Source organism: Diabrotica undecimpunctata, chromosome 7, assembly GCF_040954645.1.
Source record: "Diabrotica undecimpunctata isolate CICGRU chromosome 7, icDiaUnde3, whole genome shotgun sequence".
NCBI classification, from domain to species: domain Eukaryota; kingdom Metazoa; phylum Arthropoda; class Insecta; order Coleoptera; family Chrysomelidae; genus Diabrotica; species Diabrotica undecimpunctata.
In genome coordinates this window covers 49,470,556-49,483,280 of record NC_092809.1, presented here as the reverse complement: position 1 = coordinate 49,483,280, position 12,725 = coordinate 49,470,556, and the positions used below count along the sequence as shown (strand labels likewise).

At 33.7% G+C, this 12,725-nt stretch overlaps 1 protein-coding gene across 13 annotated transcripts in view; it reads right to left on the bottom strand.

Annotated features, from left to right (window-relative positions):
• The window catches only part of LOC140445304 (uncharacterized), a 162,383-nt gene that overhangs the window by 126,488 nt on the left and 23,170 nt on the right, over positions 1-12,725 (bottom strand). For 4 of the 13 annotated variants that reach the window (XM_072537255.1, XM_072537265.1, XM_072537266.1 and 1 more), the window contains exons 1-4: positions 8,598-8,951; positions 3,600-3,752; positions 3,181-3,392; positions 3,082-3,106 (exon numbers count right to left, since the gene is read on the bottom strand). In XM_072537255.1, coding sequence (XP_072393356.1) covers positions 3,082-3,106; positions 3,181-3,392; positions 3,600-3,752; positions 8,598-8,774 — 567 coding nt within the window. In that variant the 5' untranslated portion in view covers positions 8,775-8,951. The other 9 variants (XM_072537259.1, XM_072537267.1, XM_072537258.1 and 6 more) reach the window with 7 other exon arrangements.

The following is a 12,725-nucleotide window of genomic DNA, read 5'->3' as shown; positions in this document are numbered from 1 at the left end:
GATAGCTTACGGTTATAATTTTTAGATTCACGCAAAAGTGATTAGACCTACTTTACATTGAATGCAGATTATATTATTAAGAGAGAAACATTTTTCACGTATTTTCAAAGCATAGATAAAGCGCAAATAAAGTGTTTTCTTAATTATTTCAAAATGGACTTTATAAATTACCTATCCAAAATTTTTTATTATAGACATTTCTGGGCTAAAAACAAAGTGACACACAACACCAAAATCTTTAACGCATTCTCTAAACTTTTACTGCTTCACTACTATGAGTAGCAGTACTGTGACAGTATCTGCCAAATTATTGTCTAGCCTAGATTGATTTAAATGCGCATGGCCACGTTTTCAGCTTGAAGACATTTGAGGTTAGGTTGTGAAAGGAGTAGTTTTGATCTATACTTCAGAGATATTGCCCAAGGGGAAGAAGAATGAGCACCTGCTCATAACGAGTTAAGAAGAAAACTCACCAGAGACAGGAAAAAAACCGTCTAGTAAAAGAAGACGAAAGACTAAAAGCCTTAAAGGAGAGAACTAGCGGAAGCACTTATCCCGAAAAGAGTGGAGAAAGTCTTCCATATAATAATTACAGATACACTCACAAATGACTTCACAATGCAAGAGATAATAGAAGCAGGAAAGGCACTATAGACAGGAAGGGCATCCGGATCCGATAGAATTGCGCTGGAAATAATAAAGATCATAATCAAGGAAAACGCTGAATGGGTGAAAAACATAATGAACGTAAAAACATAATTCCCACGGTATGGAAAGCGGCAAAATCCTCATCCCTAAACCTGTGAACGAAATGGAAGAACCAGGTCTTTCAGGTCAATATATTTGCTAAATACACTAGGCAAGCTATTTGAAATTCTCATAAAGTCAAGACTCGAAAAAGAAATAGAAGAAAAGGAAGGTCTGCGGACCAAATGTATGGGTTCAGAAAAGGCAGATCTGCCATAGACGCAATAAACGGGATAGTAAGGGAAAAAGAAGCATGTAGAAGAAGTAGGTGGATGGTGGCACTCTACTTGGACATCAAAAATGCATTTAACAACGCGAGCTGGGGAAAAATCATCAGTTTATTAGAAGAAATGAAAATATCCCCATACTTGAAAAACTTGGTGAGAGATTATTTCAGACAGAATCGTTAATATAACTAAAAGTCGACACAATGAAAACAGGGCTCGGTCCTAGGAGCGTCGGTAATGCACGCAATTACGTACGCAGATGACCTAGTTATACTAGTGGAACACTTCGAGAATGGGCTCATAATGGATAGAGCAAACACAGAGAACTGACGTTAGTCACACAGAAGACGGAGGCCATAATCTTCATGGGTCCAAGAGCGAGAAAGCACATTTACTTCACTTTGCAAGGACAAAGTATCCTACCTGTCAAGAAAGTCAAATATCTGGACGTAATACTGGACACCAAATAGAGCTTCGGTGAACACGTAATATATGTCGCGAAAAAAGCCGATTAAAGAATAGCATCGCTAACAAAGATCATGCCAAACGTAGGTAGTTCAGGGACAAGTAGAAGAAAAAGTCTTATGGAAGTGGTCCACTCCACCATACTATACACAGCAGGTAATGCGTGAACAAAAATACAGAAGAATTCTAGAGAAAACTTAAAAGAAAGGGCCTGTTGAGAGTCGTCTGTGCAAATAAGACGACTTCGACAGTTGCCTTATAAGTGATAGCTCAATAAAGGAAAGCTCAATCACATATGGCATCAGTGAAAACGACAAAGCAGGCGTCACCAAAGCAAAATGGCAAGAAAAATGGGAAAGGTCTGAATGAACAAGAACACTTATACCAGACGTAAAAGACTGGATAGACAAAAAAAGGTTGCCCAGAAATAAAGTCCATGAAAATCGAGGCGTTTTCGTAGAATCATAATTTGTGATATAGCACAGAATCTTGGCATGTCACGTGAGAGTGTATATGACATCAAACAAGAACATTTGGATATGAAAAAGCTTTCCGTATGATGGTTGCCGCGTTTGCGCACTATCGAACAAAAACGGACAAGTGTATAGGTTTACGAAAATATTTTGACAATGATAAAATGGAATTCAGATGATTTTCTAGCCGATACGTGAATATTGATGAAACACTGCCCATCTGATCAGCTGGAAGTGTGATAGGGATTGTTTTTGGAGATGGGATATTATTTACACTGATTACTTTAAAAAGAGTGCAGCAATAACTGGCGTGCAATAAGAGTCCCGTGTGACCGTGTCCTGTTTTTAAACTTAAGATTGGCTAGGGGAACTCATTTTTGGATCGAATAAAGCGATCATAATTGAAACTTCACATCATTTGCAGGACTACTTTTTCGCGTTAAATTTGGCAACATCTAGTTTTATAAAAGCTGCAATCTGATAACCACATGTGTGGGAAAAATCATTAATTGTATCCTCGAATTGTGTATTTTGAACTTATCAATAAACTTGCAAATAATTTTGATTTTTATTACTTCGATAAGGTTGAGAACTGAGAGTTCGACTATTTCCCACGCGATTTATTGACTTATAACCTTTACCCCTTGCGTAGGGGTGGCCAAAAGACGCGTCGCGTTGTTCCTTAAATAGAGCGGTAGCCCTGCCAAGATCATCAGAATCATTCTCAAACAACGACTTACAATTATGTGGTGATCACAAAGACACTAGTTATCTCTGAAAATCCCTGAACCTGTTGAAGTAGATCAATTAACAAAAAAGGAATTATTAAAAAGTTGTGACGAGGAAAATGTTGCGACAGTTGACCAAACGGGAGGCAACTGAAAATATGGGATAGTGGAGTGGCAGCGGACGCCAGAAACCTGATGGATATCAGCACTTCTCCTCGAGTAAATCAATGGAAATTCTTAGTAATAATGGTTACAGAAAGTTTTACACTAGTACTAGCATCTATATCAATTATATGTGCCTGAACTTGATATAACTTTGAGAACACTTATGTAAATATTTTAACAATATGCCGAATATAGCCAGTACAACAAATTGAAAACAAGCTGCATTTTTGTTAATAAAGCAAATTTAAGGCAAAGCAAAGTAAAATATTTGCATACCTTTACGTTTTCTTTATTTAAGTACCTAAAAAATGAAAAAGTTTGAAGGTTTTAAACTCGCATTAACTAAAAGTGTGCTTGGATAAAAATTCTACATACTGACTTATGTCTTCATGAATTCCGCTTCCAAGAAGATCTGCTTCTGTTAGTTCAATAAAATTAAGTCCTTCCGTATTCCATCGCTTTTCTTCCCTTATCCTACGCAAAAATTCTAATACATTGGTCATATCATTTTTTAGATTAAATATCCTTTTCCGTGGTTCATCCAGAAGACTTCCAGCTATATCGTGTTCTCGGTACTTCTTCATTACCTAGGTAAAAAAAGTATGTATTAAAATAAAAGTTGGGATTATTAAGAAAACTTACATTGCTCAAATCTTGACAGCTTTGTTTCTTCTAGTAAATTTTATAAATTATGTATCTTTTACTAAACATTCATTATTTTCTGAACTGAATTAAGAATAATATGAAATTTAAAGGGGGAAATGTGACATAAATACAAAATCTTCAATATTTACCTCGCAAATGCATTCAGCACTTCTTTGTAATTTTTCTTCTAACATTTTAACACGTTCGGTAGCTTCCAGTTCTAAATCTTCAACGGCTCGTACGAGCATCTCATTTTGTTCAGTCAAATCGCCAATCCAATTTTGCTGTAGTTGCAATTTCTCCTGAAGAAATATTAAATAGATTAAATAATAACAAAATTGATTGATTAAAAGATGTAAGAAAAAAGAAAATGTCTTCTTCTTCTATTATTTTAATGCAATAAAAAGCTTCCATGTTCTAATTTATTTATTTTTTTAAATTCGTAAGGCATGCCGTAATTCAGTTAATCCTCTTCGACCCTTTCTCAAAATATTTTTGGTGACCACTACAAAATTTTACAGTAATAACAATTCCGTTAGCCCTATATATTTATTTTGACAAATTCTAAATAATGATCTTAAAAAAAGCCGCTTTATAGCACATAAAAAACACCGCTACCTTTCGATCACCCCGGTTTGAAATTCAGCTTTTGTTGAATGTAATTCCCATAGCTTGTAATTATCTTTTTCTAAGTTATGAATAAATGGATTTACTACTTGTAAGAGATTGGCAGAATTCTTAGCAAATTTTAATCTTTTGAATTCTTTTTAACATAGTTATCAGCAGGTGAAATCTACCATCTATAAAACTCCCATAAAATATATATATGAATATCTTAAGAAGGTAAATTATTCTATAAGGTGTATATTATAAGGTGTATATCTAAATTTTTCAAAAACATAGGACTGCTCGGATTATATTTTAATGCATAAAAAACAAGATATTGAATTGGGGGGCCTATACTAAAAAGGCTTGAAACATATCTTCTTCTAAGTGATGGATTCGACCGTTACTTGATGGAAATTCATTTTATATAAGAATAAAACACTGAAAACTTTGTTTTCAAACTTATAGATCATAATCATCTTTTAATGACGAATTTCAAATTCTTTACATCCAAAATAAAGGCCTTAAGCTATCTTTATTAGAATCTATGGAAATAACAAATTAAAAAACAGACATAATTCTGATTGACCCACTTGAGATAAACAGCTCTCCCCTCCTCAACTTATTTCGTTCAAGACTATAAATTGTAAACACATCCAAAACTTGAGAAAGACACTCTGCCGAAACAGCTGTAGTGATAAAATATTATAATAAATTTTGTGGAAGTTTTGAAAACAAAGCTTTCAGTGTTTTATTGTTATATATCTTCTTCTTTTTATGTGGACATGACTCTGTCTGTTTTTCAATGTGCCTGTAGCAAGTTGTTGTTCCATCGTTTTCGTGGTTTTCCTATGGATCCTCTTTCTATTGGGAAACCGTCTCTTGCCGTCTTTACTGGTCTATTTGTTGTCATTCGGTTTATATGATTGTTCCATACTAGTGTTCTATTTCTTACCCAGTGTTTGATGTTCTCCACCTGGCATCTATGTCGGTAATCTGTACTTCTAGCTCTGCCCCATAGTGTTTTCCCATCAATTTTTCCAAGTGTTATTATCTCTGCTGTTTCTAAAATCCTTTTTGACCTTTCCTGTCAGGTCGTGTTTCTGCCACGTATGTCATTATTGGACTGATAACTGTTTTGTAAATTCTGCCTTTCATTTCTTTCCTGATATTTTCATGTCTCCATATTATTTCATTCAGGCAACCTGCGTCTCTGTTTGCTCTATTCACTTGATCTTCCAATTCTGTTTCGAGCTTTCTGTAACTAGATAATGTGATGTCTAGATATTTATAATCCATTACTTGTTCTATTATCTGACCTTCCAGCTCCAATTTACATCTTAGTAAATTTGCTGTTATAACCATGCATTTTGTCTCTTTTGGGGACATTAACATGTGAAATTGGTGCAACATATGTTGTAAATCATCTTCACTTTAAGAGAGTAGTATTGCGTCATCTGCATAGCAGTCTTGCACTTCTCAGTCATTTTTCTTGCACTTGCCTGATTATAAATATAGCGTCAGTGCACGATCTTCCCCACCTAAAACCTTGTTGTTCTTCTGTTGGTGTTAAAATTTCATTCAGTTTATTTGTTATCACTTTGGTTGTTAATTTTAGTGTTGTGTTTAATAAATTAATTCCTCTGTAATTTTCCGGGTCCGATTTATCTCCCTTTTTGAAGAGAGGTATTAGGATGCTTGATCTGCAATCTTGGAAATTCTGTTTTGTTCTATTATTTTTTGGATTAGTTTTAATAGTTGTTTGGTCAGATCTGATCCTCCATACTTTGGGTGTTCATTCGGTATTCTGTCCTCTTCTGGTGATTTTCTATTTTTTAGAGAGGTAAAGGTAAATAGAATTAAATAAAATTAAATCAAGTTAAACAGAATTACGTAAAATTAAATAACAATTATATAAAATTAAGTAAAAGCTATACCTGTAAAGACGCTTCTATACCGTTTCTGCTTAATTTCCCATGTAAAATTCCATAGGGAAATGTTAAGGTTCATTCTGCTCATTTTTTGAGTTTTGCGGCTGGGTTATAATAGTTCATCGGATCGCGACGTATGATACATCATTGGAAAGGTAAGGGGGTAGCAAATATATTGAGACCGAAAAAACACCATTGTGGCATCATTCTGGCATTGCTAATAGGGCATTACATCATATCTCCTTTGTTATTGGTCCGATTGGAGCGTGTGATACGTTAAATAAAATAGAAGGATATCACAAATATATTAAGAGAGAAAAACAAACAAGGCGACTACCAAAAGGGCACTACACAGTGTCTTCATTATTAATGAATGTATAGTCAAATACGAGATGCCATAGGGCACTATGGATAAAAACAGTTTAACTAAAAGACAAATTTTGATTTATTGACTTAAAGACGGCCTCTGGATGAGTTCAAAATTAACAACTAAACGAATCTTAACATGCGACATAGCAAATAAAAGGGGAGGAAATAACGAATATATTAGGTAAGAAAAAACAAACAAGGCGACTACAAAAAAGGTACTACACAGTATCTTCATTAATAATGAACATATAGAAACATTCGAGATATCATAGGGTACTGCGAATACAAATAGATTTACTATAAGACAAATTTTGATTTATTGGCTTAAATAAGGCCTCTGGCTGTACACAAAATAAATAATAAAATAAATAACCTGTGGGAGTTTTTTGTCAGTTCTTCTATCAGGCGTGACCCCCTCTAAGTGGGGGATGCTCTCTGAGTATTTGTAGCACCAATACCTAGAGGGTAGCAGGAATACCTGCTGTGGAACAAAAAGTAACTCCTGACAGTAGGTATAAATTCACACCCATGAAAATGGTGAATGATAATTTATGTTTATGTAATTTTTGGGAGATACTCCAGCATATCAAGTCACCTAGGGCTCGATAACATGGAAAGAGTCCCACCAGAGCTCAAACCTTTTGATACCATAGGTATGGATTAGTGAATTTTCCCCTTAAAGGGAGTCGTATGGCTAAATCTAGAACTAAATAATAACTTTGTCATGAATGGGTCAGAAACTGCCATAAAACATTTGAATAGCGCTGTACTACTGCCAGACACTGCAAGTCCCAAATTTAACAGCAAGATGCTGTGTCAGACATAGGATAATGCATTAAGTGGCTAAGGAAATGTAATTTCTAACAATCTTTCAACCTACCTGGCCAGTGTTGAAGATTAGGGCCAGCAACCTCTCTTAATAACTAACAAGAAACAATCATAAGGTATATAAAAACTGAAATGATTAATGAAGCAGTGAATTGGTGGTTGCCACATATTATTGGTTGCATAATATACAAATAATGAAAACAATTTTATTTTTTAAATAAATAATTATTAAAGTTTTATTCTGAAATTGTAATAATCATAAATTATGAAATTATTAATAATAAATCATAGTTAATTTTATCCCACACCATATGTCTATAGTATTGTTTTGTTTTATGATTGAGTGTTATCCTAGAACAATTAATTTCATAACTTCTGAATGGTGGACTTATGTATTCTAGTGTCTAATAGCTATAACCTATTATATCTAGTAGATGGATAAAACAACTAGCTGTTTGATATTTTCTTTTCATTTACTTGTTGAAATGAGGATCTGCCAAATAAAATATACACTTGTACTTTGACACAGTTCTATGGATTTTTAAATATATCAAATATTAATTAGAGAAAAATTATCTGAATAGAAGTTCCTTTCAAAGGTTACTTTCTAGCTAAAAATAATAAGCTTTGCTCAGTCTGAGAATTATTGATTCATCTTTAGGCAACATGTTCTTCAGAAATCTCAAAATCAAACATCTACATCCCCTGGATAATTACAAAAGATAGGGAGGAAACAATTTTCTAAATTTCCTTCAAACCATTTCAAAATGATACCTGAAACCATTTTAAAATGATACCTGATATCATTTCAATGATAGGAAACCTTTACCAATGTTAAAATCTGACTCAATGATACTTAGAGGAAAGCTACAGCTGCAACTACATCTTATACCTGTCTTTGTCAAACATTTTCCATTAAAAACAGATACAACTACAAAATATATCTTTTTGCTTTATCCAAAAGAGCTCAAAAGCATATACAAATAATCACCAAAGTACTAGGTATTCACCAAACAAATTCCTAGCAGTAAAGAGCAGTAAATCAGAGAAAAAGTAAAGAAAATTATTACTAATAATTAATGGAAGATTGATTGTCTCACTGACTGACAACTGAATAATTTTAGTGATTCTACCAAAGCCTCTATATTCTTTGATTCTACTATTGAGTAAGAAGACTAAGAAGTATTGCTAAACTGTTGTGTTTGAACTTGGTAAAAGTAGACAACATATGTATAAAACTATACTTAAAATTATATAAAATTAATAAATAAATGTGACACATCAACAATATTACAAAGATAACTTCTATTGACACCAATAAGTAATCTTTTACTCCTGAAGGCTGAAGGTTATGTCTATATATAGAAATAAGTGACTGATTCAAAGAAACCTTCAATGAAATAAAATACGAACCTGCAAACAGTCTCCACAACTAGTATTATCAATCTCATTCATTTTCTCTTCATAAAGTCTTTTAAACTCATTAATAATATCTAACGTTTTTGTTTCACCACAAACACTATTTCCAATTGGTATTGGACAACCATCCGAGACCAAATGTCTTTGATGCGATCTATTTACGGTACACATTTTAAAAAACTAATAAAAGACGTAAATTTTCTGTAAATAGATAATAGTAGAAGTTATTTTGCGTAAACGTAAACACTAGTACTAGATGTTGTCATATTTTGACATTTGTCTATTCTCTCACAGTTCACAGTCTCACAGCATGCTAAATCATATCCATTGATAAAAATCTGAGTTTACGATACTTGCCTGACCAACCAGACCCGATGACTGCCTTGCCTTGTGCTTTTCCTCCCATTTCTATATATTATGTTAATTTTAATTCTAAATAAAAAATAAGAATGAGGTCATTACCAACGACTATAATTTATAATAATATTTACTTTCCCTTTCATTCTCCACATGTATATGTTTAACTCATTGCCCTGTCAACCAATAACAATAAGCTTTCAAGTTAACGGCATGATTTGATTGGACGACAAGTTCTTGTGAGATTTGGATTTGATTTAAATGGAATATTAAGTGAAAAATAATTCTAATGACCAATCCAATATTCTTGATTTGAAAAAGACGTAAATGGGCTTCAAACTAAAATCTGTCAAAATATTCACTTATTTATTGGCATCTATATTATTTTTTCTGCTTATTTGTTTACCTACTTAAATTAATTATGTGGTTAAACTTGGAAGGGGAAACATCCAGTGATGTTTCGCCTTCACGTTTATTTTATTGGTATATAGTCCAGTCGTTAGAGATTTGACTTCTAAAAATCATACGAAAAAACTAAATTTTGCTGAGAATGTCAATTTTGGGACTCCAAAAAGGATGCAAAAAGGTTTACCACTCCTATCTGCCGGCTTTCCTTTAAAATGCACCCACTTATGGGGAGAAAATGGAAAAATTCGATTCACCAAGAATCTGTAGCCGTAGAAAAAAAAATGTTTCAAATAAAAAATGTAGCTGAGACAATTTTGCACAAAAATGTTTAGTAGTACTTTTTGTATACACTTTGCGTCAGTTACCCGCGCGAAATCAATTTTAAATAAAATTTATATCAACGACTGGTTTCAACATAGCTATATGTGATATTTATTTAAAATGATCAGAACTGGATGTGAATAAGGATCCTAGTCCTGATGGATTTCCTCCCAGCTTTCTCAAGAATTTTTCAACTGAATGTAATATACTAGTGTTTGTGGACTTCGTGAGGAAGGCCATGGAGTGGGGCTATAAGGTACATGCACTATACAATGATTTCTCCAGGACATTTGATCGGGTAAACCATAATATTTTAATGCTTAAACTTAAAAAAATGGGTGTTGATGGGCTACTTCTTAGAGATTAAGGATCATTCAGGAGTACCCCAGGGTTCTTATTTGGGACCCCTATTATTTAACATATTCATCAATGATATACACCACTGCTTATAGCACAGTCGACCTCTTCTTTTTGCGGACGATCTAAAGTTCTACACAATTATCAATAATACAGAAGATTGTGTTAATCTTCAACACGATCTTGATCGGTTGAGTGAGTAGTGTGTGTTGAATGCCATGACCCTGAACGCATCCAAGTGTCATGCTGTTTCTTTTAGACGATCGAGAGACCCAATGGAATATAATTATAATATACAAAACATTCTTGTTGACTGGGTTAACGAAACTCGTGATCTGGGAATTAATTTAGACTCTAAAATTTTATTTAAATCGCATTATAATATGTTCGTAATAATTTCCAAGTCTTTAGAAATGCTTGGCTTTATAAAAACATTCACTAGAGACTTTCAGAATATTGAAACGATTAAATTAGTATATTGTTCTTTAGTTAGACCCCATCTGGAGCATTGTTCTTGTGTATGGTCTCCATCTTATATTTACATATCAAAAATTGAGACAGTTAAACACAAGTTCTGGAAATATGTAGCATATAAACAGGGTATACTTTTTGAATTAAATCAAGTAAATTATGATCAAATTGAAACCCAACTTGGTATTGTCTCATTGTATGACCGACGATTCATTAAAGATGCGAAGATGCTTTATGACATAACTAATTCTACAGTCTTGTGTCCTCAGCTATTTGAGCAGGTTGGTCTGCATGTAGGTACCTCTCCGTAGAACACGATTAAACCAAACTTTTTATGTTCCTCTTCACAGAACCTACTATACACATAATAATTTTTTTTCTCTAGCACTAAAATGAGCAAATATTCACCCAGATCTAGATTTTTTTGCACCTAAGGCCGAATTCCTTTCTGGTCTCAGGCATGTGTTTATTTGAGTGGCTGTGGAATAGGTAATCATTATTTTGATATGTAAAAATAAATTACGTGATTAAGTTTGTAATATTTATATTTTATTTTGTTTTATTGTATACATTGTAAACATTGTTAATCTTATTGGGCAGCAGCCCGTTGAAAATAAATAAATAAATAAACTCGATGGTAAAAATTCGATATCTGCTGATGAGGGTGTCCAATCGACAAAAATTAAAATGCGTTATAAAGGCGAAGAGTGTAGCTATCGAATACAATCTTTGTATTTTGTCGCAAATGAAGCCAGTTTCTATAAATCTGTTCAATAAATAAACGTTGCGCGATTTCTGCCATCTTTTACGATTCTCATGAGATCAATAAAATTTATCACATTAATTGACCGGTCGTAGTGGAATTTGTATTGCTAGAGCCTAATCTTCAAAATCTATAACATATTTGAAGTATGACTAAAAATTGCAGAATTTTTAGATTACAAACGATCGCACGTCACGGGAAATGCCTCCACAAAGACGGTATTGGATGGGATTTGTAGCTGAAGTTGTGTAGTTTTTTTCGTATTGACTATTTTCGTCTATGAAGACTGCAGTGGCGGCTTTTGGGGGTAGGCAGGATAGGCCGGGCCTACCCAATAGTTTTAAGAGCTTTAAAATTGAAAAACATATATTCAAAAATTATGGTAATGCATGTAAATAACTTTTAAATGTACTAAATCACTTAAAACATTAGCGTCCGTTAAAACAACTATGTTATTATATTACCACAGACAGCATCGAATCGTATTTAGGCAGTTTAAATATCATTAATAGGCCCGATCGGAACTGGCGGACCCAGCTCACATAAGATCCCCGTACAAAAAGCGTTTGAAGTTAAGCAGCTTGCCGGACAACGATTTATATTGTCGTGTTTATGCTTGCTGTTTAGGCACCCGACGATCGGGTCTACGCCGATCATCCTTGTCACTTGTAACGTAATTATCGAATTGTAATATAAATTTTCTTTTAAATTATGATAAAAAAATATGCAACATAATCTATAATTGTAACATATTTTTAAACAAACAACACAACTTCAAACAAGTGCACGGTTGCCCAAATAAATTTAAAAAAAATCGTAAAATTCGAAAAAAAAAGATTTCCACTCTCACAAAAAAAATATATGTATTACACACACTGGCGGCTAGAGAATTTTTTTTGGGGAGGTCCTGGATCTAGAGTAATTACTTTTCTGTGATGCAAGGTCAGTTTTAGTCTTACCACCAATAGGATAAGTGGGTTTTCAAATATTTTTAGGGGGGGTTATGACCCCGTGTACCCTCCCTCTGGATCCGCCACTGATTACACATAGCTATTTGTAATTTGCTGGCTTGGCCTACCCAAAATTTTAACACACCAGCCGCCACTGGAAGACTTTAGTATATAGTAATTTTTATGGACATGTTCGCTACAGTTGCTGGTTAATTATGGTAGATTTTCAATTATTTCGTTATCATGGTTTTTATTCGGTCTTCATGTTTGGTTGCCTCAAGTGTTATTTCACCTCTTACGAAAGGACCGTTCATGCCATTATGGATCGTTAAATTGCTCATATACTATAGTACGTTAATAATTGCTCTAAGAACTTTCGATTGAAATCGCAGGACCTATAGTTTTGTTAAATGTACTATTTTGGCACATCACCCAGGTGAACACCTCACAACCAAATTGGTTTCAGTATGGCCTTGCACAGTTCTTTAGTGGCAA